General features: G+C 40.7%; 2 protein-coding genes across 4 annotated transcripts in view; one reads left to right on the forward strand and one right to left on the reverse strand.

Annotated features, from left to right (window-relative positions):
- The window catches only part of Fhod3 (formin homology 2 domain containing 3), a 472090-nt gene extending 465801 nt beyond the window's left edge, over positions 1 to 6289 (forward strand). The window contains 1 exon segment of the mRNA XM_047526634.1: positions 5694 to 6289. Coding sequence (XP_047382590.1) covers positions 5694 to 5776 — 83 coding nt within the window. The 3' untranslated portion in view covers positions 5777 to 6289.
- A 4587-nt stretch (positions 6290 to 10876) lies between these two features.
- Tpgs2 (tubulin polyglutamylase complex subunit 2) overlaps positions 10877 to 18443 on the reverse strand; it is a 44191-nt gene continuing 36624 nt past the window's right edge. Inside the window, exons 5-7 of one of the 3 annotated variants that reach the window (XM_047526447.1) lie at positions 17557 to 17717; positions 15861 to 16087; positions 10877 to 13794 (exon numbers count right to left, since the gene is read on the reverse strand). In XM_047526447.1, coding sequence (XP_047382403.1) covers positions 13770 to 13794; positions 15861 to 16087; positions 17557 to 17717 — 413 coding nt within the window. In that variant the 3' untranslated portion in view covers positions 10877 to 13769. Of the gene's footprint in view, positions 16088 to 17556; positions 17718 to 18443 lie in introns of all 3 variants that reach the window. The other 2 variants (XM_047526446.1, XM_047526448.1) reach the window with 2 other exon arrangements.

Below are 18443 nucleotides of genomic sequence, written 5' to 3' on the forward strand. Positions count from 1 at the left end.
GCTGAAAAAGAAATGAGAAAAACAATTCCATTCACAAACCTACCCCCCGAAAAAATGTGGTAATAAATCTCACCAAGGAGTTAAGAGAGACCTCTACAGTTAAAATTATAGAACACGGAAGAAACTGAAGATCTTAGAAGATGGAAAGATCTCACGTGTTCATGGATAGGCAGAATTAAATTGTCAAAATGGCCATATTACTAAAAAGCAATCTACAGTTTCAATGTAATCCTTGTTGAAATACTAGTGATATTCTTTACAGAACACAACAAAAGTCCTAAAATTTATAGAGAATAAAGACCCAGAAGAACCAAAGCACTCCTGAGTAAGAAAAGCAATGCTGGAGACATCAAATACCTTATCTCAAGTTATACTACAGAGCTATGGTAACAAAACAGCCTGGTATTACTATAAACACAGACAAATTCACATAAATACAGTCATCTGATCCTTAACAAAGGTGCCAAAAATATATGTTGGAGAAAAGATAGCCTTTTAAACAAATGGAGCAAATTTGATATCTATATGTAGAAGAAACTAGATTCCTGTTATGGTTTAGATGGTGAGGTGTCCCCCAAAAGTTCATATGTGAGACAATGGAAGTGATTGGTTTATGAGAGCCTAATCTAATCAGTGTGTTGAGCTGCTAACAGGGATTAACTGGGTGGTAACTGTGGGTAGGTGGGGTGTGACTGGCATAGTTGGATCATTGAGGTTGCGCCTTTGGGGTATATATTTGTGATGAGGGGAGTCTCTTCTTCCTTATCACCATGTCCTGAACTACTTTCCTCTGCCACACCCTTCTGCAATGATTTCTGCCTTACTTCAAGCCCAGAGCAATGGAGTCAGTCAGTTGTGGACTGACACCCTGAAACCATGAGTGCCAAATAAATTTCCTCCTCTAAAATTGTTCTTGTCAGTTCTTTTGGTCACAGCAGTGAAAAAAAGCTGACTAAAACAGTCCCTCTCTCTCTCATTCTGCACAAAAATTAAAGTGGATCAAAGACCTAGAAATTAGACCAGAAACACTGCAACTGCTAGAAGAAGAGTAGGGAAAACACTCCAATATATTAGTGCAGGTACTAACTTTCTAAAGCTCAAGAAATAAAACTGAGAAACAATAAATGGGATCCCATAAAGTAAAAATCTTCTGTACAGCAAAGGAAACAAAAGTAAGAAAAGCTTTGAAGAAAATCTTTGCTAGCTCTTCTTCCAATAGGGGATTAATATTCAGAATAAAGAACTCAAATTTCAACACCTAAACATAATAACCACCCAATGGGCAAAAGGTCTAAATAGACACTTCTCAAAAGAAGAACTACAGATGACTAACAAATACATGAAAAATGTTCAATATCCTTAATAATCATGGAAATGTAAATTAAAACTACACAGATTTCATCTCCAGTTAAAATGGCAATCATCAATAACAAGTAACAATAAATGCTTATAGCATGTGTGGAAAAAAGTACGCTCTTGCATTGTTGGTGGGGCTTCAGATTGATACAACCACTTTGAAAAGCAGAATGAAGATTCTCAAAAGACTAGAAATGGAATCACCATATGACCCAGCTATCCCACTCCTTGGTATTTATTCAAAAGATCTAAAATCAGCATACTATAGTAATACACACATTCCAATGTTTGTAGGAGTGCAGTTCACAATAACCAAGTTATGGAACCAACCCAGGTTATCTGTCAACATAAGAATAGATAAAGAAGGGTTGGGGAGATAGCTCAGTTGGTAGAGTTCTTGCCTTGCAAGCACAGGCCCTGGGTTCAATCCCCAGCACCGCAAAAAAAAAAAAAAAAAAAAAAATGGATAAAGAAAATGTGGTATATATACATAATGGAATTTCACTTCACCATAAATAAGAATGAATTCTGTCATTTGCTAGTAGATGTATGAAACTGGAGAACATCATGCTAAGTGAAATAAGCCAGATTCAGAAAGTCAAAGGTCAATGTTTTGTTTCATATGGGAGCTTGGAGAGAGCCTCCTGTCTCAGCCTACTAAGTAGCTGGGATTACAGATGTGCGCCATTGCGCCCAATCATTTAAGGCATCTTGAACTTCTATACAGTACCTATGATCCTAGCACACTGCTCTCCCAGATAGTAAGTATAAAATCTTCAGGATCTTAAGAGTTAAAAAAAACCCCAAAACTTATTTTCAAATCCTGTTCAACATTATATGAAAAAAAAAAAAAAAAAATCTGCCAGTGATCCCAAGGTGAAAGATCAGAAATGAACTTCTATCATTTCGAACTAAAGTTGTCAACTCCTCATCAATACGAAAGACAGTGTGGCTATGATCCAAATGTCCTCGCTCAAACCCTTCTCCACCACTTACTGTGTATGTGATCAGATTTCTCTGTATAATCAGTAAATGACAACTACTATCCCCATGGTTCTTAGATCCAACTCTTTGAACCAAGAGTTACCATTTTATAGGATTAAAAAACTTCCTCACCTCTAAGAGAGGAGGAAGAGAGAAGAACACTTGTTTTCCTCCTGATTCCCTGCAGCCCTGCACTGCATGCTGACTATAGAGGTACCCTGCTTCAGAACCACTCCCCTCATCATGGCTTGAGAGAGCTGTCACAAGTGCCTGGGGCACAGAGTTGCTGCCGGTGCCAGCCAAGAGACCCACACTATGTGTGGAAGAGCCTTAAAGCAGACAAAGATAAACACATCCAGTCTGTTCTCTGTTCAGCAATTTCAGGGATGAGAACCAGTTGCATGGGAAGGGCTGGAGAGCATTCAGTGGGATGCAGAATAGAGAATGGAGAGAGGCCGGATACGCTCACTTGACGATTCCCTCTATTTGATGGAAGGATTATAGAGGGTTGGATCGTGCAGTTTCGTATCCTGCAGCCTGTTTATGAGCACCCTTGATTTCTTATACCCCGAGCACTATTTTACTTTTGGGAAACTCTGAGTGAGAGCCAACTCCCAGTCTGGACACATTCTGTTGCCCAAACATTTCTCCTTACATCTTTTCCCTGTCAGAACCTGACCTGGATCCTCCATCTGCAGCCACTTGGCTCAGGGTAGATGCTCAGGAACATTTCCTGTATGTGAGGCCCTATTAGATATGATGGGGTACAAAAGTGATTTCAGCCAATTACTTTCATTTGTCTTTTCAAGTGGACGGGGTCAGTTCTCAAGTTCTTTTACATTACACCAAGGGGTTAATATCTAAGAGAACTTTACCAGTATTGACATGGAGGTATGCAGAAAGTAGGATTCCATTAATGAGGCAGATTTTTCTGTGAATACTCATTTTGGGGGGAGTCATCTGGTAAACAAAAGGAACTAAGCCATGCTGGCTTTTCCCCACAACAGAGGACCCTGAGCCAGGTCAAAGGGAGAGGTTCCCTTGTGGTCTGATGCATCAAAACTGAGTCGGGGGCCACAGGGGCAAGCACAACAGAAAGGCTGAGGCAGCACCATTTAGCTTTAATCTGTCCCCCAATTCTGCTGCAGATAGGCCAGCTCGAGGCCCGTGTCTGTTAGGAGATTATTGCATGGGTTAAAGGTGCCAGAGTCCTTATGCAAGGATTTGTGTGAACTGAGCACAACAGTCACAGGACTAGAGCAAATATGTGAACAAAAGTGTTTAAGAAACATTTTCAAACACCTTCATGGGCAAAATTCCCATCTGTCTGTGGGGGCTTCTGTAGTCATTGACCCTAGAATATATTCCTACATACACAAAGATGACAGTCTCTAGGCACGTGCCTGTGCTATGCTGCCTTCTATGACTGATGGAATTTGAAGTGCCTGGACTTCAGTACAGCATGGACTTCCTCAGGCAGTGTTTTGAATCTTGATGAGGAGGTCTTAGCCGTCTTTCCATGTTGAGAATGAGAGAGATTTTATCTTATTTTCTTCTATTAAAAATGATCTTTCTTTAACAAACACTTTGAGTGTTTAAAGAACATAGACACTTATTTCAAACTAGTGTTTTTATTGCTGCCCCATAGAACAAATTCCATAACTTAGTTATATGCAGTCTGCCTCCAGCCAAGACTCTGAAGCCAAACATTTGGTCTGGTTGAGTTCAAGGGGCCAGTTGGAGAGGTTGAGTGAGTATGGGAATCGCTGCAGATAGGTAGGTCTGGGGCCCAAAGCTAGGCTTGGAAACAGAGTGGCATGATTTTGGGGTACCCCTCACCACAGATCCTTGTGTCTTTTGAAGAATCCATACTTGATTTCTGTGAGTCTTCCATGAGAGTTTCAATTCTTTAAATGTTGAGCACACAGTAGACTTTCTATAAATGATTTGTTGACTGACTAATCAATGCACTAGATTCTGGCTTCTGATCAAAGCCATTTATTAATAGGTTTTAGCCTGTGTTCATTCCATCATGAGTCTGGGTCTTTCAGTTCCTTTGCTATCAACTAAATGAACTTTCGTCCAGGGCTTGATGAGGCAGAGAATGTGAGGTGTTGCCTGCATTCCCATGAGGTGGGACCCTGGCTTCTGGGGAGGGAATGAGGGGAACTTGTTCTGGCAGGAGAAAGGGAAAGACGCTAAGGGCGAGCTTTACCTTTGTACTTTGATTAGAAGCCTGTTCTTCTCACTTTAGGGACTGGCTGACTTGGGATTTAGCGTGAAAGATAGATCCATGACACAGGTCTTCTGAAAATAGAATAAACACCCTGAACTCTGTATAACCTTAAAAGAAATAGAGTAGGTCAAATATGATTTGTAAATTAAGGGAAATGTTAGTTGGTCAGTCTTTCAAATGAAAGAACTTGTCTAGGGAAGGGCGGCTGCCTGCTCATTTACCCTGATCCAGCCTTTATTCTGACATCCAAATTGATCAATACCAAACAATGGGAAAAACCATCTTGCCGAGATAAAGGCAGTCAAAGGCTGTGTCAGTTCAATATGAGCATCCAATTTCCAGCATTGACCCCCAATGATTGTATAGTCACCGCCTTCTTAGCTTTGGGTTATTTAATAGAAAAAACATCCATCAAACCCACCCAGAAGTTTGGTAGTTTGCTCCTTGGCATCCATTCTGCAAAGAGCCACTGATTACTTTAATCATTATCCCTAAAGGTCCTTTGATAAATTGAGACCGAGACCCATAACATTCATGGAGAAACTTGTTCTGTTCGCTGCCCTGGGCCTTTTAACACCTGGCTCTGTGGAGCCATGGGTTCTCCGTTATGTCACCAGCTATCCTTGGTCCTTCTGTAGACCCAGAGGGTTGCTGAAGTTTGCTGACCCCCTCACCATGCACTAATTATTTTACCTAATTTCTGTCATTGGTGCTCATGCATTCCTGGGCTCTGTGATTACTTCTCAAGCTCTGTTACACTTTGTGTGCTGGGCAGAGACTGAGCTCTTCACTTGCCATGAGCACTTGTGTAGTTTGCACCCATTTCTCAGAAACCCAGTAAGAGAGCTACCTCCTTTGTCCCCTCTCCATCAGCCCCCGTCCATGCTCCTTGCCCTTCTGGACAGCACCAGCTTCAGCTCACCCTGTTGTAGCCCCAAGACTTTTTCTACCCTGGGTACTGGAGTAACAGCAGGGTGGTGTGGAGCATCCCTGGGCTTCCCTGGAGATATCTGGGGAGAGGAGAGACTGGTGTACTGACTGCTTGCTGTATGTCTTGCTGATAACACCTCCTTCTCTTCTTGTCTCTTTCGCTGTGACCTGTGGGGGGCCACTGCAGTGCGAAGGACCCTGAAGAGCGGCCTGACTCCAGAAGAAGCCAGAGCCCTGGGCCTGGTTGGCACCTCTGAGCTGCAGCTGTGACCCTCATGGGCACCCTCAGAAGTATGCTGAGCAGAGAACAGGACCAGCTCCTGCTGGACAGAACCCCTCTGGTGGGGGAGCTGAGGAGACTAGGTGTCACCACGTGGCTTCAGTTGCCTGCTGTGCATTGATGTGGATCTCCAGGAATCTCCTGCACGAACTTTCCTCCTCATGTCAGCCATGTTTCTCTTGTTTCCTTGACACCTGGTTTATTAGTTCCAAAGTGTGACACCTTTTCTGGGCAAGAAACAGCCCTTTTAAGGAGCAGATCACTCCTGTCACAGTTATTATGGTAATATGAGGCAATCTGATTAGATTCACAGACTGATTCTCCACAACACCAAAATATCCAGATGTAAACTCCAACCTTGTACACAGAAGAAAGCACAGATTGTTTACCAGTTGTGGATTTTAGATGTACTAAATGTTTATACAAATTCATAAATGTACACCATGTTTCAAATACTAAATAAATAGAGTTTAATGCCAAAATGAGAAACTTTCCTTGTCCTGGGTGTAGGGCCCTATGAAGGTTCGCCTCTTTTTGGTTTCATCAGGACCCTTGCTTGGAATGACCTTCAAATCCTTTGGGTAACATTTCATTGACAGAGTGAGTAGCACCAGCAATGTGTTCTTGGGCACTCCTATTTTAATTACGTAGGCACAGTGTTTGTTCTAGGATGTATTAGCTGCTATTAACCAAATACATATCACTTTACGTGAGGTTCGAGGGTTTGTTATGATGCCAGAGCTACTTGAGAGTGGCTTTTTACACATCTGAACTCTTTTGCAACTCACTTTCTTGCCTTTTTTATAAAAAAAAAATTGTCTCAGAAAATTTACTAAGTCACCAAATTGAAGTGGAAATTTAAAGCTCTATCTACAGAGAACAGAATCACACATTTGTTACTTGGCTCTCAAGGTGATCGAGACCTAAGGTGTCCAGAGGGGAAGGCATGTGAAGAGCTCTCAGCAATTGCAGAGCAACACTGGAGGCCTGGCACCCAAGAAGTGGTTGAGACCTCCACGGGAGCGCCTTGACCCAGGGTCACATGGTTCCCTACAAAGAACCTCTGACTCCAAAGCCAGGGAAAGGTAAGTCATTGCAGTTGGTATTTTGAGAGGTTGGAAGATTATTCCACCTATACTTCACCTTCAAAATGTCTGTACCTCTGCATCTGGAATATGTGATTTATAGACAACTTGCAGTAGTATTGCCTAAGAAGTCAAAGATAATATATTCACATCATAGGCCCCTGTAACTGTCACCACTGATGGAGAGAGCTTTTTCAGGCAGGCATTTGTGAAATCATACCTGGTGGATGGAAGCACCCCAGGAGAGCCTGGAACTATAAGTTTGTAGATTATAGACCATTGAGTTTATTTAATCACTGTGTTGCAAAGGATACCTAGTTGTTAATATTCATTTCCTTAGAGCTCTAAATAATTTATAATATTGCACACCTGGTTTAGTGATTTGTGAGGGCATCTGCTTGTTACCTTGGCACTGAATACAGACATGGAAAACTATCACATTGGGATAGTGATGTATAAACAGAAGAAAGTGTGTTTTTGTCACTGTTTAGTGAACAAATACTTTGATGCCCTTGTAGTTCTGAGAATTTTTATTTTAGAAGAGAAGGTCGCATTCAGAAGGAAGTGACTGAATAAATCTAATGTTCAATTTAGGAATCAAAACTTTTCAGAAGAAGCAAAATTCACTAATTTCTTGTGTACAGCTAGCAAAGAGGGTCCCTTTTATTGGGAATGACATTTGGAAAACTCACTGCAGTGGAAGTAACATAGGGCAGAGGCTGCCACCCTCATCTCTAGGTTGGACTCATCTGGGTGCATGAGAACTACCATCTTGGTGACTCCACCAGAGATTGCAATTTAGTTGGTTTGGAGGGTGACCTGAACTTTGGAATGTTTAAAAAGTTTCATCTCCTTCCCTTGGGTTCTAATATGAAGATGAGTTTGGAAGCCACTGAGTCACAAGGTGTGTGTGTGTGTGTGGGGGGTTTCCTTTTTTCTTTCCTGGGGTAGGAGTCAGAGACTAAAGATGGTGTTTTTGAGACCCTGGCAAAACCAAACTAATTCACCAATACAGAACTGGTTATTAATCAGTATTGTTAATCTAAAATAAATGACAGAGTGGCTCTCCAGGACAGCTTATTCAGGAATAACAGGGGTATTGCAATCTCTATGGTGTCATGGTGAGCTATAGGTGCTCTTCTAGGCCCATTTGAGGAAGTTGGGGTGAGGGGAAGCTCGTAAAGACAGAAGAGAGAAGTATACTTACTGGTGACATCTTTTCACAGGTGTTGACATCAGTTCATTAGTGGAGGCTGTCAGGAAGGTGTTCTTATGCTGGTGGATAGTTGTCTTTGTGTGGCCGTCTTTGTGGACTAGCTGTCCTTGTGTATGATCCATGTAGCAAGCTGTGGCTTAGAAAAATTTTCCTGTGGGTTTTTTCTTCTTTTTTGTGTAGGCATAGTGTGAAAGTGTCCCTCTTTCATGGCTTCCGGGCTCCATATTATTAGTGTTAGACATAAAGTGACTTCATTTTATTATTGGTAACATTAAAAAATTTTTTTAAATTCTTTTTAGTTATATATAATAGTAGATTATATTTTGACATATCAACCCATTTTGTGGTTGTACATGATGTGGAGTTGCACTGGTCATGTATTCATATATGAACACAGGAAAGTTATGTCTGATTCGTTCTACTGTTTTTCCCATTCCCATCCCTGCTCCCTTACCCTGCAACTCCTCCCTGTCCAATCCAGTGAACCTCCACTCCTTCCTCCCTCCTGCCTATTGAGTCAGCATCCATATATCAGAAAGAACATTTGGTCTTTGGTTTTTTGGGATTGGTTTGTTTCACTTAGCATGATAGTCTACAGTTCTGTACTGGTAACTTTCATACTATCAATGAACTGATCAACTAGGTAGGACATGTTTGTGCAAAGCCTTTCTCATGCTGTATATAATATTCAGTGATGCCTGATCTGTTCCTTCCCTTTGAAATCCAGAAGAAAAAGCTGAGTTCCTTAGTTAACATTTTTCATGCCCAATAATCTTAGACCACTTCTTGCCAGCACCTCTCTTTCCTTCACCCAGAAAATGCTATTGACTCAGTGGCATGACAGACACGCTATAGGAAGTGAACCCAGAGGTGCTGTTGGTGTCACAGGGTATTCAGAATGCACCCAGGGAGAGTCCTTGTGAGCCCTGCTTGCAGGGTAGCTCTAGAACCTTCTCTTCTATATCATTTCTCTTCCCATTGGATTGTTCAGTTCTACTGAGGGAATAGAGCCATTTAAAAAAAGGGGGAGCATAGATGAGCCTGGATGAAAAATCAGTCTGTATTTTTAAGCTTGTTAAGTAGTTTTTAATGAAAGTGGAGGATTTTTTTTCCGTTATTTATTTCTTCTCTCCTTGTTGTCACTTAGTCTGGTTGCCTCTATTAGTTTTAATTCAAGATATTGAGTTCCCCTAAAAGACCATTGAGAGGCATCAAAGCAAATGGTAACTTACACTTGCAAGATGCTATTGCTAATTTTTCTGGTCATTAGTATAGATATGGATGCTGTGGTAAAATAAAAAAAGCAAAACAGTTTGTTGTTGTTGAATACTCTTGGGTCTGATTCTTTTGGATTTTTTCTTTTCTGTTTTAAATAACTTTAAGGGATTTGGGAATGGAGAGGAAAGTTCACAGGGCCTTGGAGGGCTGAAGACCCACTTTATTTTTCTTCCATGTTTATCACTGAACATAGTGCAGAAAAGCAAGGGCCAGGAATAGAACACTTGGTTTTCAGCCACTGATTTTTGGTAGGCTTCATATCATCTGTGGTTCCCAAACCCACTATTTGTGTTCATGGCCATGGTATGGTATACCACCAAATGCTACTGTAATGTGTTGAACAGCGGCCACCCAAAGGCCCTAATTCCTGGAGTCTACAAATGTTCCTTTGTAAGGAGAAGAGTTTGTATATGTGATTCAGTTGAGGACCTTAATCTGAGATCATCCTGGATAGTCTGGGTATGCCCTAGAAATTTGTTATGACAGCCACAGGAAACTATATAACCACAATGAATACATGTTGAGGGCCTGTTATAAAGGTAACTGTGTGCAAGACTGGGGAAACAGCTGGGAACTTACTGGGAGCCATGGGAGGCAATTACCAAATAAAATATTAATTTATCAACCATTCTGAAGCCATTTCTTGTTTTGTTTTGATCAGAAATAATTTTATCAGAGACAAGTAAAAAAACAGAATTGCCTAAGGCATGAAATGTCTTTGCAATTGCAGTGAAGATATATATTAAAATACATCATCAATTGTGTCAAAAAAGATGGTTATTTGGTAGAAAAATGAGTTCTGTTTGCTAGGCAATTCGGAGGGAAAGTGAACTTTGATTTTTAAACTTTTAAAAATATTATTGAAAGCATCTCTTAGAGTACTTCATATATATTTATTTAGTAGAACTCAGCCATTCTGTTATCATTTTGCATTTAAAAATATTGAGCATGAGGTACTGAGGACCTTTCCCTAAGGACATAAGAAGGAAGTGATATATCCTGCTTGTCTCACTAGTTACTGGTTATTTTTTGTTCTTTTAGAACTCTTAAGACAGCTGCCATGTTGGATAGTCATAGTCAGCTATGCTTCATGGCACAGAGTGAATTGGGTGAGACTGAACCATGGGTGAGCCTGGTTGCTTGTATCCTTCGTCACCCTTTGGTTAGTCTTCACTGCTTTTACCCTTGTTGTCTGGAAGGCCTGCTCACAACAGATTTTATCCATGTGAGAATGACTGGTTGGATATTGACAACATCTGGGTAGATGGTCTTCATTCTACTTGCTACCTCTATCAAAGGTAGGACTGGTCAAGGCCTGGGTGCTAGGTTCTGTAGGCAGCATAGAGATGTGTAATTAAAGATGCTATTTCCAAGACTACAAGATATACTGATAAAAAGATTTTTGAGCCACTGCCAGTGAATGAGCATGGCAAGAAGCAGTCTATAAGACATTTGGATGTCAAAATATTCAGAACATTGGTAATATATTTTATTCTGGCCATTTTCTCCATTAATTTTGCTTGGTTGTCTGTTTCTATTGTTCTATCCTTAAGTACAATGCAGCTCTTGATTTTGCACAAAAATTTGAATGCTTGATTCAGGTTTACTCTATTAATGGTTGATAGGACTCCACACCAAGTAGGATGGCTTTCCAGAGTAGTACAAGTCTTCATCTCAACAACCACTGGAAGATACAGAAGAGACAGGTAAGGTGACTAAACATTCACTGAGTGGTACTGACATGAAGCACTCCATCTCAAAAAGGGCCCTCCTCATGGGGTAGGGCTTCATGGTGCTCTGAGGTGAACACAGACTGGGCTAGACCTTTGGGGACAACCACTGGTGTATAGGCACAGGAGGACCAAGCTAGCGTTTTTTCCCCTTCATTTTTTTAACTTGGTGCATTGTAATTACCAATAACGGTGGAATCCATTGTTGCATATTGATACATGAGCACAACATAAGGTAGAATTTTGGAAGGAAAAGGAGGGTAGAGTTGGCTAGGTCACACAGAAAGTTAATAGTAGGAAACAAAGTTGGGATCACATTACAAAGAATGGGGTAAAACTTCTGAGTTTTCATCTATGTTCTAGCTCTTTTAATAATCACAATTAACACCATAATGGAGGCTGTATGTTAACAAGAGAATGCTCAGATGGAAAAACAATCTAGCCAGAGTTGGCTTAGTCCAAAAAAAAATTTATCACAGGATCCCAAAGAAAAACACAGTTAATGTGGATTGTTACCCACCCAGGGTCCAACAAACTGTAAGAGAAGGACCGAGTTATATTGACAAATAATGCTGCCAGGGATTCCATGTGTGAATGGCTACTGAATTTGACGGAAAAAGGAACTTATAATCCCTAGAACAACTGTTAAAACCTAAAACATAGATTGAAAACTGACAAACTGGAATTATTTAAAAATCAATTAAAATTGGAGGAGTAAATAGAGGCATACACAAAACATGGTCATGATTTGTTGAAAGTGGCTTTTGGAGATAGGGTATAATATACTATTTATCTTTGTAAATGTTTGCCATTCTCTATAATACAAAATTTAGAAAACAATACATTATGCAACTTATAAAGGATCATTGGTCCCTTCTATTCCAGTCATTTTTATACGTGTTACTGGATTCTCCATGCAATACAAGCAAAACCACCCAGCAAGTTTCAGACTTAGCATTATTGCCATCAGTTGATTAAAAATCTTGATGCCTGGAAATTTTGATTTAGTAGGTGTGAAGTGGGATCTGGGAATCTTACTTTTTACACATGACTCCAGTGACATTGGTACCCATTTGGAAAAGTTTGGAGGGCATAGCTGGGAGAGAGAGATTCTACTGGGTGTCATGCACAAGCTGACCTTTTTCATTCATATCCATGGCTTATTTACCTCCCTGCAAGGCAGCATGATGACATGCCACTTAATGTATCCTGAGGCATTCTGCCATTCATTTTTATTTTGTAACTCCAGCATAGTGTCTTTTTCCTAGGTAATTGATTTCTTATAGAGTACATTCCCATTTTAATTGCTTTAGTTTCAAAACCAAAATCTCAAGGTTGTTTTCCCCATTTAACAAATTCACTCTCCATGTTGTCAAGTCTTTTGCCAGAAGTGCCCTCTTCTTTCACTAGGGCAGCTTCACAGGCAGGTGACCTGTGCAGTGACACAAGGACCCACACTCGGAAGGACCTCACATTTGTTCTACTGCTCTTCTGTGATTGACTTGAAATCTCTTTATTTTATCCTTGACTTTGTGTTCCGTAAGTGAAGTCTGATGCAACAAGGGATGCGTGTGTCCACCATTCCTTGGTGCCTCATGCACACATCCATGTGCCCTGAGAGTACAGGATTCCAGAGGATCCACAGTGTGGCAGACCTCAGAATGAAAGTGGTGAAAGGTAAGTATGTCTGTAACTGAATACAGAGCACTGAGAGCTCCAAATCATGTTTTCCATTTGAACCAGACTTGCTAAAACACAGATGGCAGGCAACGGTGCTCTAAGAAACATGAATAACCAAGGAAAACCCTACCAAATCCACTCTTTCTCATGTTGTTTCCCTGTATTAGCTAACTACTCATGCTGAAAAGGATGACACAGAAGAACAGGAAAACAGAAAGCAGTCCATACTTCCTTTTTTCAGTTCTTTACACATCAGTAAGTTAGAAGTAGAGTATGTTAAAATGTGCACATATCAAGGGAAATGCTGAGTTTTGTGCAATTTTCCCACTATTTTGGTAAGAACAAAATACATCTGCATAGTATGTATACATAAGCTATGAAATACAAATTGTATAATTCTGGTGATTCTGCATGAGTTAAATGCTTTTGTATTTGCAATTAAAATGTACAATATAAAAACGGTTAAAAAGCATGCTAATTTAAAATTTTTAATTTTCTTTATAACAGTATTAAGTAGCAAATAGAAAAGATCACAACAAGCTTGTGGAGACTATGGAAGAAAGGAAAAGCACATTTTAGTAACTTTAAGGGAAGTTTTTGAGTTTTGAACAAGAGGTCCACATCATTTTGTACTGGGTCCTGCATACTATGCAACCAGCCCTGCTTTTTCATCACTCTTCCTTCTGAGGCAGGTCTTGAGCCTTTCTTTATAACTGCCTTCCTTTACAGTCTCTGGAGGATTCCCATCGATTGCGTGTCACTGGTTTGAAGGTCACCATTGCTTTTCTGGTTCCTCTGTTGCTTCACTTATGGAATCTAGAACTGGACAAAACCCAACTGGTCCTCCAATGGGCTCCACAGGTACTATAGGAAGGACATCTGTGGCAATGGAGGATGACATGCCTTCTTAATTCCCTTCTAACCTTGACTTGTCTTGGAGAAGCAGTCAAATGCTGAACTGGTGCTGTCGGATCTCCCTTGAATTGTTGCACATTTACAAATGCTCAAAATGTAATAACCTAAACAATTAATTTAAAAGGGGCAAAACATTTAAATTAGGGAAAATATGACACAGGCATGTCAGTGTTAAAAAACAAAAAAACAAAAAAACAGAACAAAACAAAAAAACCCCACAAAAACAATTAAATGACCAGGCTGCATTATAAATGTTTAGCTGTGGATCTGAAAAGGCTAGAGGTGCTATTTTAAACATTTTCCATTAGAAGTGAACAGGAGAGCCTGTAGTACTGGCATATTTAAAGCAACTGAGTATGCTGTTAATATGAAGCTCAGTGTATATTCCCAAACACATTGTTTTCTTTTGGGGGAGGCAGTGTTGGGGATGGAACTAGGGCCTTGTGCATGCTACGCAAGTGCTCGACCACTGAGCCATATCCCTAGCCCTCCAAAGACTTTTGAACACTAGTATTTCAAGACTTAGAACCATTACAAAAATGGTGAAGCACCCAGGTAGAGCTTGCCATGATCCTTGAAAGCCAACTCTTCACCTTGCTTCCCTAGGGGACTGAAAGCCTTTTTCATGTCTATCACTATAATCAGCAATCAAAACACAAATTTTAAAACTTTGTAATACTCAAAGTGGTGTCAGAACAGAAGTGCAGGTGGGCAATTGTGGGGACTTCTTTTAGTTCCCTGGTGGGCCATGGAAGAGAAGAGCCCCAGACTGATTAACAGGTTGAGGCCTCAATGGAAGAGAGTCTAGATAATCACTGCAGAAGAAAAGTCAGGAAAAATGAGAAAGCCAGTCAGGACTGCAGTGTACAGAATTGCCCCTCACGCCTCGGAATTGTCATTCTCCAACCTCTGGGATTTCAGGGCAAAAACTTTGGCTACTCAAGTACCCTGGGGTTTGGTGTGGTAGGTGACTCCTGAATTTCCCTGTTGGGAATCAGAGTGAAGGTTTGCTTGTGCCCAATGTCAGGGCTGCAAGGTGAGGAAACATTCTTAATTGAAAACCTGAACAACACTGTAGAAATTCCACTAGATGTATGTATACACATAAACCAGGTTTATGTTGTGTCAACTCTTAGGCACATGTGGTCTGACTGGAGGTCTAATACCCCTATGTGTCTAGGGGAAAATGATTTCTGAATTATAGGAAACTTGCAAGGTAACTCTTGGAACTCCACCATATTCTAAAGGACTTCCCGTCTCAAGTATGGCCAGGGACCAACCAGGGTGGGGCTAGACAAGTTACAGCAGATAGAAAGCTGCTCTTAATATTAACTAGTTTCATTAACACTCTATGAAGAGTTTTCCAACATGATGCCTGGGAGTTTTTGCTTTTAAAAATTTAGAATAAAGTATAGGAGTACATCCCCCACCCCCCCAAAAATTTTTTTTGGCAAATGTGTAAACAGCATAAAATGGAAAGCAAAAACTTTAAGAAACTAAAGGAAAATGAACAGAGTGAAATGTGTTCATAAAGAACATACAATTGTATCTTCAACAGTTTTTATGAAATATTGCAAGCATCAAATTTAAGTATCAACAACAGAAATGAACTAATCTGAGTAGAAAAATATTCTACTGCAGTGCTGTCCCAAAGAACTTTCTGCAAAGAAAATGTTCCATATCTCTCTACTGTCCATTACTGAACCTAGCAGCCATGTGAATACTTGAAATGTGGTTAATGCAACTGAGGGTATGGATTTTTCATATACGTTTTCGTAGCCACATGTGACCATGTGACTAGTGGCTACTGACTGAACAGTGAAGTTCTAATGCTTCAAGGCTCAAAACCAGGGATTTCTTTGGAGGCCTTTTTTAGCTAAGGGATTGAGGTTGAGGAAAGCTCTCAATAGACTTCACTGGTCCCTTAAAGATCTGAAATTCACAGCTTTTAGAGTCAGGGGCTGGCAAAACCCACTGTGAAGAACTCTTGGGGATAAGAATTCAGGATGCCCTTCCAATCCTTGGCTAACATTAGTGGGAATAAAATGGCTGGGATTCTGGTCACTTGGGAAGATGCCTACAGTTACGTGCAAAATCTGAAGTTGGGGCCATCTGTGCATGGAAATCATTGCTGTGGGGCTGCTGGAGAGCTGGTGGTGGGGGTGCTCACTTCCGGACAGGGTTTCCAGGTCCAGAGGAGGGTTTAGAGGTGGAAGGACCCGATGGCCCTTTCTGGCCACCTGCAGGTTGCACAGCAGCCCCTTTCTTTTTTGGGATTAAGGGCTTGTTCTTGCTCTTAAACACTTTGCTAGGATCCAGCTTGTTCACAAAGGAGTCAGTTTCTTCCGTGAGCAGGTCTGTGTTGTAGGTGATAGGTTTATACATGCTGAACCATTGCTGGAAGGCAAAATTGGGAGAGAAGGTCACAATTCAAAGGAGCAATGCTATTTCTGCTCTTTAGTGGGCGCTGGGGGTTGAAAGCTGAGGACACAAGAGTACAAGCTGAGCATTCCTAATTCAAAATCTGAAACTTCTTGAGTGTCAGTTGGTAAAGTCCATGCAAATATTTCAAAATCCAAAAACAAAAAAGCCCAAATTGAAAACATGTCTGGTCCCAAGCATTTCAGATAAGGGATATTTATGTAAGTTTTTATGAAAAACTGCCTTGAAAAATCTATTAGCTCCTCATTTATGCAAAGTGAAGACTTGGTCAGGCACAATGCTGCTTTATGAGGCCTCTTTAATAATCTCTAAATAAATGTAGTACGAAACTAAAATTTTGAGTATGCTGCTTTCTTCTTGATCTAGTAAGCCCACCAGGGGCCAGTGTCCTTCCATCTGTCCTTGAAGTAGTAGTCCCCACCAGTACCCTCCCCCCAGGGGAAGTATGACAGGAGGCTGGTGCAGCCTTCCTGATGGAAGATGTATATGCTAGTGCTTTCTTCCCTAGTAGCTTTCCAAGTTGCTGAGGGTGAAGGACATTCTCATGAACTTTTCTTTGATCACAACCACCTCATAATATTTACCTGATGGAAACTGTCAGTATGTGATATTTGAAAAAAATGATACTTACTTGATGAACACATAGTAACATAGTGGTAGAGCAGAGTCCCTAATTTCCTGCTAATTTAGTGCTGAGAGAAACTATCAGAAAGGAGCCCAAACCAGCTCATTCTAGTCAAAAGTTCTTTTTGCCACACTGGGTGTTCTCAAACCAGGGATTGTATCAGTAATACTTGGCATATGTATGCTTGAAATGTAGTGCCCACATGTGTAGTATAAATGAGCCATCATATGCTGGAATACTGGATAGCCGTTACACAGGACAAGGCAGTTCTACATGGACTGATGGTGGATGAGTTCCAAGAGGGAGTGTTCAGTGAAAAGAACAATGTGAATAGTACATTACACTTGGGATTTAGCAAAAAGAAACCAAAAATTATTCGCTTGCATGTGTTACATGTAATGAGTACCTCTGGAAGAGTACATAAACTGGTAATCATGGCTGTCTCTGTGGAAGTACACTGGGAGAATAGGAAAAAGATTTACTTTGCACTCAGAGTACATGTATTTGCTAATCTAAAACCAATCAATTGGACGTAAGCTCCCAGTAACAAAGATGAAAACACCCTAGGAGATTCTGAGAGTCAGTTATGTTGGGAGTCACTTAACTAGATCGGTATGAAGTGATATTGTTTACTTAACACTGGAATCACATGCCTTACTTAATAAACACATTTCCTGGATTCTACCCCAGACCTCTTAAATGAGGAAGTTGGGAATCTGCAATATAACCATTTCCTCAGAGGATTCTGATACACAGTGTCACACTCTGAGATGACAGTGTTCCCCCTCTCAGTCCTTACCTTGGCCTGTGGGCTAATGCCATAGCTGGTGAAGGCATACTGCCACTGGGGCAGGCCCAAGTGGGTGATAAGCAGGCGATAATAGGCAGTAAAGGTATCTGTGAGAAAATGCCAGTATAATGCTCTGTCCAGGAACCAGATCTCAGCGTCTTGGGCTGATGCTAAAATAGCAAAGGAAGTAAGTTAACACTTTTTTCCCTTGTAATTTAAAGTCAATATATACTCATGATTAAAAAAAAAAATCAATAGTAAAGATATAAAATATAAAATAATATAAAAATATAAAGTAAAAGTTTCACTATTTTCCCCTTCCAACCTCCCAGTCACATTCTCCAATGGCCACTTTTACAAATTCTTCATCAGTCTATCTCTATCTGCTGGGTGATGACCATCTGGAAGTACATCTGGGCTCTCTAAGCAGATGATCTTGTCTCAGCAGACTCTCCTTCCCAATGGGTGCACATTGGTCTCAGCTTTTCCAGAAATGCTGTGAAAAACTACTATTAAAAAAGTCTGAACCAGCTCACTCCTGGGAACCCTGCAAGTGCTGTTGTGTGATGTTCTGGGTGACACAGACATTATACCAGTTCTTGCCTTGCACCTGTTTCTGATCTTCCAATCTTACTAGCTCAAGTCTATCCTAGTTCACCTGCTGTCTAGACAGTTGTAACATCTCCCTAAGTGGCCTCCATCATCTAGTCTCTTCCTTTTCCAAGACTGCTTATGGTCATATAAATTTTCATTTGAATCCTGCCAGTCTAAGCAACAAAGAATGATAACCTGCTGTCTTCTACATTATGTTCAACTTCTTTGACTTTCTAAGCTCTGCATGAGAGAGAGCAGTTAACTTTCTGGCTTCATCTCTACATTCCCTAGATGAAGCATGA

Source organism: Sciurus carolinensis, chromosome 15 (genome assembly GCF_902686445.1).
Source record: "Sciurus carolinensis chromosome 15, mSciCar1.2, whole genome shotgun sequence".
Classification (NCBI taxonomy): Eukaryota; Metazoa; Chordata; class Mammalia; order Rodentia; family Sciuridae; genus Sciurus; species Sciurus carolinensis.